At 42.6% G+C, this 16,403-nt stretch overlaps 1 protein-coding gene across 3 annotated transcripts in view; it reads left to right on the top strand.

Annotated features, from left to right (window-relative positions):
- The first annotated feature begins 2,571 nt into the window (after positions 1 to 2,571).
- Positions 2,572 to 16,403, top strand: part of PHIP (pleckstrin homology domain interacting protein) — a 122,024-nt gene continuing 108,192 nt past the window's right edge. The window contains exons 1-4 of one of the 3 annotated variants that reach the window (XM_065056362.1): positions 2,572 to 14,333; positions 14,472 to 14,530; positions 14,709 to 14,738; positions 14,884 to 14,943. In XM_065056362.1, the coding sequence (XP_064912434.1) occupies positions 14,288 to 14,333; positions 14,472 to 14,530; positions 14,709 to 14,738; positions 14,884 to 14,943 (195 nt within the window). In that variant the 5' untranslated portion in view covers positions 2,572 to 14,287. Of the gene's footprint in view, positions 14,334 to 14,471; positions 14,531 to 14,708; positions 14,739 to 14,883; positions 14,944 to 15,358; positions 15,533 to 16,403 lie in introns of those variants that run through there. The other 2 variants (XM_065056361.1, XM_013368413.3) reach the window with 2 other exon arrangements.

Here is a 16,403-nt window from a genome sequence, read left to right as displayed (position 1 = left end):
GGTCCTCGAACTAACCACACACTATCCTAACATAGTGATTTTGGCACAAAATTCTTCTCTTGGCTTGACCAGGTGATGAGATTCAGCTCAGTGTCGGAGTTCTGTTAGAAGCATTTAACAACAGAAAATCCACTTAGGTGAAATTTTTAATGAAATACACTATCCTGCTGATTCACTCAACTTGTCTCTTTTTTCAAAAGTGCTTTGGAAATGTGATGCTTCCCTGAATTTTCCTCTATGCGTCAACTTTGCAGAGAAATTTTCAAAGCACTGTGTCAAGTTCTGGAACACATTTTTAAAAATGAGAATGGTCGCACGTTCAAACATACGTAGCTACAGTCTCTGTGGGCAGCTGGTGATCTGCAGAGCGCCTTCAGGAAGCAGGTGAGCATTTGAGTGTTGAAGTGGCACTTGGAAGCGCCAGGTGCTGCACCCTGGCCATGAAGAAACTTGCATCATCAGTGTTTAATGACTGGCTGCTTCACTCTGGAACAGAAGGTTTGGAGGGATCCCTGAAAGTGCCATTTGTCCTTTGTGGAACGGAACACATGAGTAGTTCAAAGGTAACATAAAAAAAAAAAAGGTGGTGGTTTTGTTTTTTGTTTTTGTATTGGGAAGGATGGGCTGTTTTTAAGGTCAAAGAAGTCAGGTACATCAGAAACAAAACTTAATGAATGATGAAAAATAAGAAATAAAAAGTCACCCTTGAGTAGTTGGAGGTCCACCTTCCCTCAGCTTTATGTAATTTATCTGGGTTGTTGCTTTCTGCTGCTTTCCTGTCCTTGACTGACCTTGGGCTCATTGCGCATGTCAGCACACGGTGACACTTGGTATTTTGTCTCTTCAAGTAGCAGAGGCAGCTTCTTCTGAATGGAGAACTGTGCAGAATGAGACAGGAGCATTTAAGGGGAGTGCTAATGGAAAATTAATCCTTGCAGTGAACAGCAGTGAAAATTAATGTGTTTTGCTACATTTTGCTCAGCTCTCAAATGTTTGAGGGTTATTTAGTCTGTTCATAGCTGCAAGAAGAAAAAAAAAGTAGGGAAGGGGAGAAGGAATAGCAAGAAAATAAAGATCCCTTATTAGAATAAAAAACATTTCTATGTAAGAGGTAAATTTCTAGTGGGATGGGAAGAGGTTTTTTGGGGTGGTTTCTTTTTGTATGTTTAGTTCTGCGATTTTTTTTTTTAATGTAGTCTTAAAATGAGAAAATAAGATCACTTAAATATTCAAGGGAGAACACGGTTTAAAATCAAACTTAGTTCTGCAATCCTAAAATAAACATCATGGTACCATGCCTCAACAGCCACAATGGTGATTACATTTCTACTGAAATTATACAAAATGTATATAACCCTAAAGAGATTATACAACTGACAAACAAGTGGCCATTCTGTATTCTACAAAGGAAGATGTCCTCAAATGATAAAGGGCAAAACAATGTGAAATATGAAGGAGTCTGGCTCTTCTGAATAAATTGCTTTTGACGTGTCTGCCTTGTTGGACCTGTATTTTTACTTGTATCATTGAACCACAGTGTTAGCAACAAAGTAGTTCATATGTAGCTAGCAGAGACTAACAAGTGTTTGAGTGCTACAGCAAAACGCTCTTCCTGTAGCACCTTCCAAGTGGTTACAAATGAGTTCTGGTGAAAAATGACTAGGAGTACATTTCAAATTTGTAGTAGTTTAAATTCATGCTCAGAAAACAAAAGAAACTGGAGTGCATCAGGCCACTGCTTCATTTTACTACTGCATTTAAATTACAGTAGTATAACATGTAGGAATTGTTCTATCACTGTTTTGACTCATTCAGAAACAAATTTCAGCCTTGGAACTCATAAAAACTGAATTCGTATTGGACAATTTCAGGTACTAGGCTGTCTGATGTGAAGCTTCTAATAATGAACAAGTTAATGCAAAGCACTATAATTTAAGATGACAATACAGAGACTGGAAGTAGTGATCTTGTCCAAGTCCTTAGTCCATAATAAAATGCGTCCAGTATAAAATGTTACTATAGTTGCTCACAAAATAAAGGTTGTAGAACAAGAACCTTTGCCTTATCCTGAGACTAAAGCTGGAAGGCCATTCTAGACTTTCTTTAGGAGAATCAGAATAAAATATTCTAAGGATCTAATTTCTTAAAACCTAAACCAAACCCCTCCTAATTTCTGGTAATATTCTGTGTGGAAAGAAGGTGGAAGATGTTCTGAGCTCTTAAAATAACACCAAGGGATAAATAACCATTAGACATTTAGAAATGGATGTGTGTCAATTGCATCTAGAGTAATGGAGAATAAGAAAGGAGCAGCAGGTCTGGAGAATTTTTGCGATTCCGTTCACGGTCATTTTAAAGACGGCTGTGTGTTGTTCTCCAGAGGGAGCAGTGCTTCTGCTGGGCAGCGGTGGCTTGTCCCAGGATGAGCATGGAAGAAATTTCCCTCACGGAGGTGTGAGAGGAGATGCATGGAGGGCCCTGCAGCTGCGGCAAAGCGATGCTGTTCTGTGGAAGACAAGCCGGGGGGACGGGCGCAATGGCAAAAGGGGAAGACACCTGATCTTGCCACCTGGGTGGGTGGGGGTGCAGGAAGACATCTCACACAGCACAGGAGAAAGCAATTTTTCTAGGAATAGGTGCAAGAAAGAAACAGCAAAATTCTTTGTGTGTGTGTAGCCAAGCCTTGAGTATCACTAGATTTTTTTTTTGCTCCCACAGCTTTTTAATCAACAATCCAGTTACTGAGGACACTTATTTTTTTTTTCCCCTCTGGGATATAGTTCTGGTAAATCTTGTAAATTCAGGGGTTTTTCCTACTTCCTTGAAGACATTTTTGTGCTCAGTTACCATGTGTGTATTAGTGCCAAATTTCCATGTGTAGGATAACTACTAGTTGTGTTGCTGAACTTGCGGCAGTTTGCAGGAAGCTTCGCTGCTTCACCTGCCAAGGCAACTAGGAATATGAAGGTTTAAGCTATAAGGTAATTCGAAGAGACAGCAACCAGAACCTGTTTGTTGAAGTTTACCACATCATATTACACAGATTTATAAATGTTTTATACTCGATTTGAAAACAGTTTTTGCGAGTCTCCAGCCAAGCATGGCATTCACGATCAGAGAGTTCAGCAAGCTCAGACTCCCTTCCGAAGCCAGCAGGACAGCATCCTCCATGGCGTGAATCACAGTCTACGTCGGTGTTTCAGCTCATCTTAAAATGAGGGCAGAAGATATAATAGTTGATGTCCTTTTTTGGGATGGACGTGATCATACAGGGTAAGCAGTCTGGCATCAAGATGCTACGGAGCAGTCTGCTGTCTACGTAGGCGGCGATAGGTACCAGGTGTCGAGGGGAGATGGAAGGTTGCAAATGAAGACAGAGAACCCAGGGAAGGCCTTGGGAATTTACTACCTCTCCTACCTTGAGGCTTCTTTATACAGTGGTCATGCACCAGACGAGGGTTGTTGGCCTTGGCAACCGTGAATTCGCAATGTGTGTGCAGTGGTGTAATAGTTCATCTGAGGGAGCACGGGGGCTGCTGCAGATCTTTCTGGCACGGAGCAGCAGGAAAAGGGTGCGCTTCCCAGAGCCCGCTTAAGGATAGCCTTGGTTGTGACTGTTTTGGCAACTGGTTCTGTTAAATGATCACAGCGGGTCAGAAAGCTGGCAATAATTATTCAAACATAGTGGATGTGGGTACTGTTAATAGGAATTAATTACAAGAGGCGATTAGCTCTCTGGTAGCAGAGACGCCAGCAGGACTATGGGAAGTGTATGAAACAGATTTTAAATGTTGAGTTGTGAGTTCCAATGACAGCAGCAGCTGAATATAGTTGTAAATTAATCCCAAAGGCCAGGAAAAAGTGACATTTTATTTTCAAGTAGATCTCATGCCCAGTGATGAAACTACAAGGGCGACGACTGCCACACACGTTTTCAGTAACTGATGTTAGGACACTTTCTTTGGCTCTGTCAAGCCACGGTCCCATTCACACTTGTGTGATCACAGGGGTGTCTTAACTTATTTTTGAAATACTAGATCTTTTAAGTGAAAACAACAATAACACTCCTCATCTGATGAATGGTTCAGTGTTAGCATTGGGTTCACCCTCTCCTGGTGGGGTGATGCTTTAGGTCTGTAGATCCTAAAACACATAAAGTAATTTGTAGAAAGTAGCCTGCCATACAGATACCACATTCTTACAAAATTCAATGACTGATTCAGTTTATCACTAATCACAATAGCCTTGTTTTATATCAACAATCACGAAACATACTGAACATCCCCTTTATTTCATGAAGCAATTAGACAATGCATTTGGTATCGTATATCTCTTTACGACAATGCATCTGTCATGTTTAGCAGATTGATATCTTTAATGTTATTGTTGGAGTGCAAATGAAGGTCTCTGTTAAATACTACTTTTTTCAAAACTGAGTGTCCCCCCTCCCCCCTCAACAGTCCTATTTTCACCAGATAAGAACAAGATAGCGAGAGGCTTTATGCCAAAGTCCTATTTAATGATTCTTTTCAGTGCTTTTCATGCATTTGCCTTTCTGTTCCTAGTAAGGCCTGACGAAGTCTTTGATCAGTGTAGCACCTCTTTTTCAATATCCCTCAGCTGCTTTTAAATAGATTCGTTGCAAACAACTGCAACCAGCTCTAACTATAGGTAGTTACCAGTTCAGAACACTGTGAATGTCCCTGACAGCTGTTAATTTATGTTTACATTCATTTAATGTAACATTGTTTTCTCAACTTCTTGGCAGTTTTATACTTTCTATTTTCCAGGTTTGTTTTCTACATCAACTCTTCCTTCAGTGATCTTTAGTGCGGTCCTGAGAAGCTTTTATGAGTTTTGTCGTTATTTGCTGAACAGAATGAAGAATCAAACAATTCAGAGGCTCAGCAAAAACACACTGAGATTTAGTTCAGCCTCTAGAACTTCCTAACAAAGGACATGTGTTGGATGTGTTCCATATTTTATATACTACATCTCACTAAAAAGACATCTGATTTTTCAGACATACAGCACAATGGCAGCCTGTGGGTTTTTGTTCATTGCAAAGGCTGTGTCTATGCTAGCAAATTAAAGGGTGCCAGGGCGCAGAGCGGGAGACTTGACGCCCGCTGCTTACACTGTTAAATTGTTGTCACAGAGTCCCTGTGCTCGGTCCAGGCTGCGCCGCGTTCTTCCAAGCAACCCTTGGTGTGGTTCAGGGCTTGGCTCGGCCCCAGCTGACAACGCAGACACAGCCATCCTGTTTTGGTGGTTAAAAGAGGTTAATAATATGGCCCTGGCCATTGGCATGAGGCAGTTTGCCTCAGAAATAGTGCAGGCACTGGTACTCTTCAGTTTACCTAGTACAAGTAAAATTCAGAACTGAGCAATACAGCAACAAGTACTCCTTACCTTCTGCAAATATGCCATGACCTGCCCTCCTACAGAGAGTCCTACGCTACCAGGAGCATCCAACAGTGACTGAGCTGAGAGGTGCACACCCCGCTCTCCTGGCGGGAAAAGAAAAGTCTAAGTCTGCTGCCTGCTGGAAGATTTCAAACTGAAAACCAGGGTTAGGAGTACACGTGAGCAACACATTTCAGAGCTACACTTCATCTGATGAAATCTGGGACACCCCAGGAGTGGTGAACCATATATCCAAATGGCATTTTCAGCTGAGGGTTTTTTTTAAATTTTACTTGAGTATTTGTTTAGTTTAGACTAAAAGACACAAATAAAGGGGCTTTAGGACTTCTTATTTGGGCTGTTTTTGTTAGGACTTGTAAAGGACTTGAAAAGGACTTTGACTGCAAAAAAATAGAGGTGCAGCTATGTTATTAGAATTTAAGAAGCAAGTAGTGTTTTGTCTCAAAATAGCATTATGTAGGTGAATACTTCTTCCTGATTTTTTGTTAAGAACATTTTCTACTTTGAAAATAAATTTTAAGTAATAACTTAAACAGTAGCAGGGCTCAGGTCTGGGCACTAGAAATCGGCTGCATACGTTGTTAAAATCATCAGCAACTGCTACACAGGGTCTGGGGAAAAGGAATGTCCTGCTGGGGTTTGAGAACCTACTATAATGTTTAACTCTCAGTAACCAGAAGCATCGATACCAGAACTTCAGTGGGAACCTCCACGATTTTAATTTATGGACTCTGAGCTCTGGTATAAATAGATTCTTCCTTAACTCGGGCATTTGCCTGAAGGATGAAAAGCTGATGTAACTTTTCTTCTAAGGGATTGTCCTTTTTTAATTTCCCTGATTTTTAAATGGCTTTCCTATAGCACAGGTGACTTACACTGGACTTCTGCTGGCTCATCTGCTACTTGTTCATCCCTTAAATAGAGTGAAACCAAAACTATAAAAACATGGCAACTAGCAAGCTCTGCAAGAAATATTTGGTGATTTATTAGGCAACTCTCTTTTCTGTTTGCACAAAACAAACTTTCCAGAATTCTCTGAAACGTAACTGTCTTGAAATTTAAACTTTGAGACATAAAGATTAAATTCTGATGAAATTGTGGTCAACAGGATCAACATGATCCTTTCTTTAAAAGGTCAATAAATTATTTTCAGTGTTACCAAGATTTCACGTGGGTAATTCCTCTTCCAGCTCAAAGAACACCCTCCCTTTTTCTTCAAAACCCCAATGGGTTTTGTGAATTGTGTTAGACTACGTGGGAGAAATTATGTTTTCTTTTTTCATTTCTCAATTGGTGGGAATTAGATATTTTACTGTGTTGCTCAGATCTAGAGAAAAGTAAAGTCTGAAAACCTCAGCTTTTATTTCTAACAGAAAAACCATGGCTCAAATTCTTCTTAAGAACAAAAATACCTGCATGCAAACAAACAGAACCTCGGTATTTTTAGATAAGGATTTTGGAGGGTCCCAACTCCTCAAGTGCTGACATGCAGGTTTGGCGTGACTTATATTTTAACTAGGTGATTCAAACTTTAGTTGTATTTCAAATGTGAAAACCACAGATTATTTAAGCTAGGGTGAGCACAATCTTTTAATTTTGTGCAAAGTCCCCACATGGGAAGAGGAAGGCACACGTGCCAACCTCCACCTTGCATTAGTATTAGGTTAAAAACAAGGAACTAAAAAAGAATTTAACCAGCATCATGTATATGCAAGGGCCATTTGTGGTCTGATCACTCTTCCTGTCTCTGGTACTCTAAAATCTGTAAAATCAAGAGATTGATTCAATGGTTTTAAATCAGCAGATACCTTACACCGTTTATATGTCAATTGGTACACCCTGCCTACCTGGCAAACCAAAACTCTTGCAGTGTTTAGCTGGCCAAACTGAAAAAAAAATACAAATAATCCTGTAAAGACACCAAGTAGATGCTATAGACGAATATAGAATGTTGAGAAATCTCAATCAGCAGCCCAGTATTTTTACAAAAGGCTGAATGATAAATAGACATCAGAGTCTCAGTGATGCGAATTTCATGGATGATTGACAAATCACATATGCCACACAAAGCGGGCACTGCCAGCCAAATGGTTCAATGCTAACAGCACTAAAATCTTTACTGTAAGTGCAAATATTGGTGCTACTCGCACTACATCAATACTATTTTGGGGAAAGCAGATACTTAAGCTACATAGAAATAAAAATACTTTGCAGCTCTAAATGAAATCAAACAAGATTAGAAGGAAACACTCAGGAAAAACTAAGGATTGCCTGGCAGCCAGGAACAGAGCAAGGCTGAATGATCTTTATGGACATGTGCTGCCATTGGATGTTCTCACCAATGGAAGTGTGAGTTCTGAAGACTGCCAAAATCCTTGCTTTAGTGATTTCTGAGGCACAAGAAAAGCCAGGATGGTTATATTTTGTGATGGGGAAAAATATAACTTCTTATTTGAAATCTTTCAACTACGTCAATTCTTGAACTATGTCCTAGAGTTTACGGAAGATCCTACTTTATCTTTTCTGAAACAGAGAAACTTTGTATGCCATACTTAAATATTACCTCCTCCAAATATTTTATTCCATTTCCCTGGTCTTTAATTCTATTCCTATATTTTTTTCTTGATCCTAATTATTTTCCGTACAGTTATCTGAATGATAATTCTTTGGAGATAAGGTGAAAGACTCAATGCAGTATTCCAAGAGATGTGTCATCGTTCTGTTTCACTGGTTTCATATTAGAGTTCTAGAAAAAAATTACCATATTCTCAGTGTTGAATATGTAATAAATAGAATGGCCTTTTAAAAAGATTTACTACTGGCTATTGAATAGAGCTTTTTTCCTTATATTGGTTTATGAGCCCATAAGGAACATGACTGACTCATATTATTTCTTCTAATGGATTATTTTGAATGTAACATCATCAAATTTTACCTACACTGTTCTGTTCATCTCTCCTCTGGATAGAGCTCTCTGATATTTCTTATGGCCTGCTCTGGTTTTATCTAAATTGTACAATGATTATCTGTAGACAGTGAAATATTTTTCCTTCATCTTCCCCTGTAATTACACATTAACAAGTACATCAGACTATATATCTGATAACAATATGACAGAATCTCTCAAGTTATTACATAGATGTAAATCTGTACTAGTCCACTGTATTAACTTCAGAGAAATTCCAAGTCTATAGCAAAGCTACTGACAACCAGCCCCATTCTGAAAAGTCAGACAAATAACCCCTCATTTATACTTTAAAAAGTTGTATTCCTAGCAGGCTTCTACTGCCATTGAAAAAGTCAAATCCAAATTCCTAATCAACATAATAAACCTTTTTTTTTTTCACTGCTCCTATATTCATCATGGAGTAGATCTCCTCTAAAATACACCCTGTATATTGCTTTTTTCAAAGCTCCACTTAAAAAACCCCACATAATCCTTAGAATTCTCAGAAAACTTTGGAGACATCAAATGGGTGTAAAACTGAACATGGCAAATATCCAAGATTCTCTGTGAAGAACAGTCCAATAATGAACAATTAAGTACAGCAGTTTAATCATTTTCTCAAAATTCTCTGGATAATTAGGGAATGTATTCAGCTTAGAAAGCTGTACTGTCAAACTGATCCAGTAACTTTAATCAAAGGCTTTTTAAAAAATACAGGAGCACAAACCAAATTGCTTTAAAATAAACCAAACCAAACAAAACCCCATCATAAAACAGCAGAATACTTTTATTCAACAGGAATTACACAGGTCTAATTCTTAATTTTTCTTCATAAAAAGTTTCATGCAAAGATATAATAGTGAAACTGAAAGAATGTCATGGCTGGTGCAATTCATATTTATTTGGGTAACAACAGACTAAAGAGGGGTTTAGGGTCATCGAATGAATTTCAACCAGACTCATTTGCAGCTTCGAAAACAAAAGACACATAGATCTAGTTTCAGAAGCTTGGTAGCAGAGTCATGGTTTATTATTTATTTTCATATAAAAATGAATGATGTTTTCATATGTGACTTGATTTTGCTTTACTCTTCTAGCTGCATATGAGAAGAACACCTAGAAACACGCTTGTCAGAGGTTATTCTGTTTGTGTAACTTTATAAAATGTTAATTTATCAGTGCTGATAGTGGCTTGGGTAATGCAGATGGATACCTAATTCTACACAACTTTTCACCAACAGGGAGAAGAAACTGAAAGGTGAAATGGTGTGTTTTGGTTGGAGTGGGAAGATATCCACATTCTTTGGTAATGGGTGCACTGAAAAAGGAAATAAAGGTAAAGAATTTAATACCTGCTGTGGGCAGAATACACAGCGGGAAAGCACTTTGTACACAGCTCCGTAGTGGAAAGTTCAGCTGGGTTACTGACACAGGGCGCGGAAAGGACATCTTATTGGCATGAAGCATGAACAAGTGAGTATTTAAAATAATTCTGATGTGAAGGTACACAGTTAAATTGTAGGTTATTGCTTAAACCTGCAGAAGGAATTTACTTACAATAGTACTGTATTTGGGCACATTTGCTTCTTTCTGCAGACATTTAATATACACGATAATAAAAATTCATCTTGCCTCACTTCTTGCCCTTGTAAGATTAATGGTTGGTTTCAAGAGTAAGAATCAAGAGTCACAAAAAGTCAAACAACTGGTGGTGATAATTCTCATTTGAGGTGGAAAAAACCCCACCAAAAAAAAAAACCAAACCCCAAATCAACCACAAGAACGAACCAACCAACCAAACCTGAGGGAAGCTTAGTCAATCCTTTATGTTTCTCTCAACCTTCCCCTACTGATATTGTGCTTCAAATACTTAAGTACATTGTTCAGCTTGACAGTTTACAAACCTTTGCTTTGTCTATAAAGAGCAAATTTCACAAGAAATAGAAAGCATTTCATGTCAAGAACTGCTACCATTAAGTTTCAAGTAATATGCTTTCCAGTGCAATAGCAACACAAAGCTATTAAACCATACTGATAACTGATATAAAGAATTAGGGGAGCAGTGGGGGCAATCGGTAAAAAAAAAAACTCAAAACATAGGACTACAAGGATACAGAAAAATCAAGAAGAAACCCAAGATATTACATTCTTATCTGTCAAAAGTAACCAGTAATTCAAGAGAATTCTAACATATCTGTATTTGCATAGTTTTAGTACTTATAGAACTTTTTGGGGAAGGAGGGAAAGAAAAAAAAAAAAGGCAAACAATGGGAAATTAATAATTTTTTTTTTTTTTTAAATCAACTTATCAATTTTGAGATCAGTCCATACCTGACTGCACGTTTAATATATTCACCATATTAGCAGCAAAATCCAATAAAGTTTATTTCTGCTTTTTAAAAAAATTATTTTTGTGAACATGAGTGAATATTCACATTTGAAACTCACAAAATAACAGGACACCACCTTTGGAAAAAGAAAATGTAAAGCTATCAGATGTTAAAACAATCCAATTCCTAGATAAAAAGAATCCGAGACTTTCTTTTTAACTGTAACAATGATTATAGCTGAAAAGGAAAATAATTTCATTACAACTACTTTTTTTTTTTTAATGTATACCTTTCAGAGTAGAAATGTATTCTAAAAAACATTAAATCTCACTGACAAAGCAGAACTAATGTGACAAGATCACATGAAAGAAAATAATGATTTGAAAGCAAAACAAGATAATAAAAATTCAGAGATGAGGATATTTTTATCTACTTGGGTACATAACAAAAACATCCTCAACTGAACTGCAATGAGGATAAAAAACTTTCGAAATATCTTTTAATAAATAAAGGAGTATTTATTACTGCTGCAGGAATTCTTAAAATTCATTCTAGCATGTATCACCAAACAATAATAATTCTGCATCTTCTCTTGTGGTCTGTGTGACTTCCATATTAAGTCACAAATAAACAAAAATCTGTATCACATTGCATCTGTAACAAGAAGTGGAATGTATGTTTGTCCAAGCTGTTTATTAAATATTATTTGTAGTACTGTGGTGCTCAGTCTCAAGTCAGGGACATGGATTTCATTTTGCTTAGTGCCCTATGAAAATTAAATGAAAGACACAATTTCTTATTTTACTGTCAAAACACCAAGAACATTTTAATTCTGTGGGCTGTACTTTAAACTGCATCAGGAAAAGTTACGAGTTGCCAAAATAGCAGGGAAGTTCAATATATTCAGGATAGTTTTTGTCTATTTTCAGACTCTTTAAAATTTCTCTGTTCCTTGGTTTATAGTTTCAGTGATGTCACATATAAATATACCTTCTTTTATTTAAACATCAAGGGAAATTAAAATGTTAATCACATTGTTCATGTAGCCCTTTGTTGTGAGAACCACAACAGAGACTACAATACATATTTTCTATCACTAAGAAAAGACTCAAGTCACTTTATTTTTTAAATCTTTATTAAGAGGGTAAATATGTTTTCATTGCCATTTCAATTATTTGAAGTGTGGATTTAAAATAAAGCTGAAACACAGAGTGGTTATTGTTATAAAAACTGAGAAAAGGGAGACACGTACATTTAAAAAGATATGAAGTGAGTGTAGCTACAGATAGAGTGGTCAAATCTAGTATGCATCATTTTAATTATCTGGAAAAATAAAAATCTACACTACAAAATACATTCACCTTGGTGATTACACACGTCAGGCTGGATTATTATTTTAATGATTTTTAGGACATTTGATAATTGTATGTCAAAATGCATGGCAACTAGGCACCTGCTGTATAAATATAATTTTTATCACTTCTTACAACATGACTTTATGGAAATATGTGACATTTTAGCCTCCTCTCTCTAATCTTTTATGGTAACGTTTGTGCAGTAAAGCAGAAGGGTGGCTGCAGCAAGCGCTCTCATCACGCCAAGCACAAAGCTCAGGCAGTAAGCTCGCAAACTGAGCTCACGGACCTTCGAAACACACATCTAAAAATGCTCAACTCAGCCTCCCCTCAGGGGCACAGAAATACCGTTTAAATTGAATTTTGTTAAAAGTTATATAGTGGAGAGCTTTCGGGGTCTTTACACACAGAATATTCTTTGTCTAGTTGCTATATAATTTCAAACATACTTTTGGCTTTTCTTCACAAATTACATTAGTTAATAATTGGGGCAAAATAAATATTAAAACCATGAGAGCTTTTCCTGTTTACATCGACCCCAATTAAATTCATTGTCGTTGTTACAAACACATCTTGCAAGGCCCAAACTCGACCTGAAAAAGCATAAATGCATTGCAGACCCTAAAGACAAGTCATTATGCTTATTTAAATCCCTTCTTCACCCGATACGTTTTGGTTTTTTTTTTTTTTTAGAGGCAATTATCGGTGGATATTTGCTTTATTTTCCTTTTTGACTATAAGCAGCAAATAAACAGCTACAACACAAATCAGAGCGTTTATTCGGTACCGTCGGCCTATCAACGCATTTAATAAAGACAGGATTTAATTGTTAAGCAGGCTCCGTACAACACTGCAGCCTTTCAGGAACGTTCGGCAGGTTATTGATCCGGTGAATTACCTCAGGCTCAGCCATAGGGTGCAGGCACCGCCAGCCCTCGCTCCTCCTCGCCTTGACAACGCTCCTCTCGCCACCGCTCCCGAGAAACCCGTCAGATTCGCGAGTCCCGCGCGTCTCATCCGGTTGGCCGCAAGAACGATGAACAGAATCATTATTAGCCGTTTGTTTGCTTGGGTTTTAGAGGAAAAGTTCTCACGGCGAGCACCCTGCGCGCCCTTCGCTCGCTCGCCCGCCCTCCCCGTGGCGACACCCAGACCCGAGGCGGCCGCGCCGAACAACGGAGAAAAGCGCCTTTCTGCTCGTTTGCGGCTCGTTGAGGTTCCCTCCCCCCCACCTTAAACCCAAGGCACGAACCCGGCCCCGGGCACAATGTTGCAAGAATAAGAAACAACAACGCGCGACACCGGCACTTACGCGCAGATGCCAAATTCGCAGCGCCCCGAGGCCCCCGCGGAGCTCTGAGGGAGCCCCGGGGCCGCCGCAGCCCCGCGTTCCGGAGGGGCCTGGCTACGGTGGATGGGGGAGCCGCGGCGAGCAGGGGGGGAGGTCGGTCTGGGCTTCCTCAGCCCGCCTCCCCCGCGGGGCCACGCTCCCCGGGGGCATTTTGGCTTCGCTCGCTTCCCATTTCTGCGACGCTGAAACTCGGTAACTTCCAGCCTCCCCGCCGCCGCGAATCGCCGCTGCCCCGCCGCGGCCCCTCCTCCCCGTGCGTCGTATCCCTCCGCGCGCCGGCCTCCCGCACCTCGCAGAGAAAGCGCCTTTCAGCCGCCAGCCCGCCGCTTCCCGCCCACCCAGCCGCTGCCGCTCCGACATCTTCTGCCTCAGCCCGCCCGCTAATAAACACGTAGCGCTCGCCCTCGCCCCTTCTCCCCTCAGCCGGGCAGCGCCAGGGGCCGCCGCGGCGGCGGCGGCGGGGCGGGAGAGGGGGTAGGAGAGCCGAGCTCCCCCCTTCCCCGCTGGGCCGCCCCCACCGCCGGGGACCGAGGGGAGCGGGGGAGAGGGAGGGGCGGCGCGCTGGGCTCGGCGCGAGGGGCCGAGAAGGCTGAGGAGAGGGGCGCGGAGGAGGGGACTCTTTCTCCGGGCGGAGGGATCGCGCTCGCTCGCGCTGACTGGCGGCGGCAGCAGCGGCGTTGGCGGCGGGTTGCTGTGAGTTGTTGTTTCCTCCTCCTGCCCGTGGGTTGAATGGTGGAGCCGAGACTCTTCCTGGTGAACGAACAGTGACAGCTACCGGGCGGGCGGACGCGTTTCGCTGGGCCCCGACGCTGCCGCGGGAGCGCGGCCCGAGCCCCCCTCCCCTTCCCCCCCTCCCCTCCCCGGTTTTCGCCTCGCCATGTCCGGGGACGGCGGCAGCAGGCACACGGCGGAGCTGCGAGCGGGTGAGTGCCGGGGGAGCCGCCGTGCGGGGCGGCGGGAGCCGCGCGGGAGCCAGAGCGGGGCGGCGGGGAGGGGGAAGAAAGGCGAGCCCGCGGGGAAGGGGCGAGCTGCAGCCCTCACCGCCTCTCCTCTCCCCCCAGAGCTCTACTTCCTCATCGCCCGCTTTTTGGAGGACGGACCCTGCCAGCAAGCGGCTCAGGTAGGGGATGGATGGATGGATGGCGCCGCCGGGCCTGGCGGGGAGGGGGCGGCCGGGCAGGGCGGCGGAGCGGGTGGCGCGCTCTCAGCCTCGTCCTCTTTCTCCCTTTTTTCTTCTTTTAAAACCGCCTCCCTTTTCTTATCCCACCCCCCCCCCCCCGCTTTTGTTGTTGCTGCAGGTCCTGATCCGAGAAGTGGCGGAGAAAGAGGTAAGCGGCGCCGCTCGCCCCGCCTGCGGCCTCCCTCCCCCTTCCCTTGCTCTCTCCCGCTTCCCCCGCCCCATCCCGGGCACTGCTGGGGGGCTCCCCGGGGGAGGGGAGCCGCTCACGGGGTATCCTCTCCTCCCTCCCCCAGCTGCTGCCCAAGCGGACCGACTGGACGGGCAAGGAGCATCCCCGGAGCTACGAGAACCTGGTAAGAAGAGCGGCTGCGGCCGACCGCGGTGCGGCGGGCAAAGTTTTTTTTCCCCTTACTCTCCATGAGCAGCCCAGTAAAAAAATTGAATTTCCCGCAAAAAAAAAAAAAAATACAACTTAAAAAAAAAAAACCCACACACAAAAGTTGGGAGATTTTTAAATATTTTTTTTTTAAATACAGTCTCGGCCCCCTCCTCCTCCTCCGTCCCCAGGGCAGAGGCGGGGGGCCCCGCCGGAGCGGGGCGGGCGGCGCGGGGTAAATAACAACAAGCGCCCCGACGCGAGAGCCCCGGGCTGGCCGGGCTGGGAGGAGAGGAGCGGTACGTCATGGACGCGGTGCGGGCGGGCGGGAGCCGCGCGGGGCGGGGCCAGCGCGGGCGGCAGCGGCAGTAGCAGCGGGCAGGCGGCTGCCGCAGCCCCGGGCCGCCGGCAGGCGGGGGCGCTCTCGGCCGCGCCGCCCGCGCACACAATGGCCCCGCGGCGCGGCGGACCCTCCGCCCCCCACCCCCCGCACAAGCGGCCGCGGTAGCCCCGCGGTGTCCGGCTGCGGAACAGCGGGAGAGGTTGCTCGGGAGCTCGGGTCCCAGGTCGCTGATGCTTGTTCTTCACTGTTGTGTTAACTTGGGTTGGGATCTCCATCGCGGGGGGGGGGTTTGTTTGTGGTTTCCTTCCTGGTTTCGTGTGTGCTGGTAAGGTGCATTATATGGCTTTGCGTTTTTTATATACAATGTATCTGGTGTGCACGAAAAACTCTCCTGGCCAGGTTCACATGACGAATTTGACTTCCATGCTTTTATTGTATTGTGTGTTGTTTTTTTTTTTTTTTTTTTTTTCTAATTCTTCCAGTGTGTGCCTTTAATCTCAGGTGTAGATCAGTGGTAAAAAAAATATTACTTGCAATGTTGTATTTCTTGCTAGCAGAGAGGGGCCTGGATATTTTTTTTTTTTCTGATATGTTGTGAACTACAGTAGTCGGGAAAACAGCAATTAAGGTGTCTGAATTCTGTTTGTTAGCAACTTGTTGCTAGTATTGTTTTCATAACAGGTGCACTGTTGTACAACTTGGTGTCTGAATTTCTGAATAGGATTTCAGGGGGAGACTGAGCCGTGCCTGTAATGTTCATCAAAGAGAGATTTCCCTTCAGGCTTTCTGGTTGGTTATCATAGTTCTGAACTCCAGTATTTCTGAGACTTAGACATGTGGAGGGCTTTTGATTTCACACTAAAGGAGACCAAACAGTTTCCATCTGTAAAGACTGTAGGCTTATACATTATTTTGGTTATATTTGAAGTGTTACAGTATCACTCTTAAGTATTTATTGTAGTTGGCACAGGTCTGTTTACTGCATTGGTTTTCTCTGGAACAAGGGGTGGATTGGCCCAGGCATTTTAAAGCATGTGTTGTGGAAGAACGTACCAATACTTTTTAATTTTCCTGAAATCAAAGTTCATGATGAA

The sequence above is a fragment of the Columba livia genome, chromosome 3 (genome assembly GCF_036013475.1).
Source record: "Columba livia isolate bColLiv1 breed racing homer chromosome 3, bColLiv1.pat.W.v2, whole genome shotgun sequence".
Taxonomy (NCBI): domain Eukaryota; kingdom Metazoa; phylum Chordata; class Aves; order Columbiformes; family Columbidae; genus Columba; species Columba livia.
This window is presented reverse-complemented; position numbering and strand designations above follow the sequence as displayed.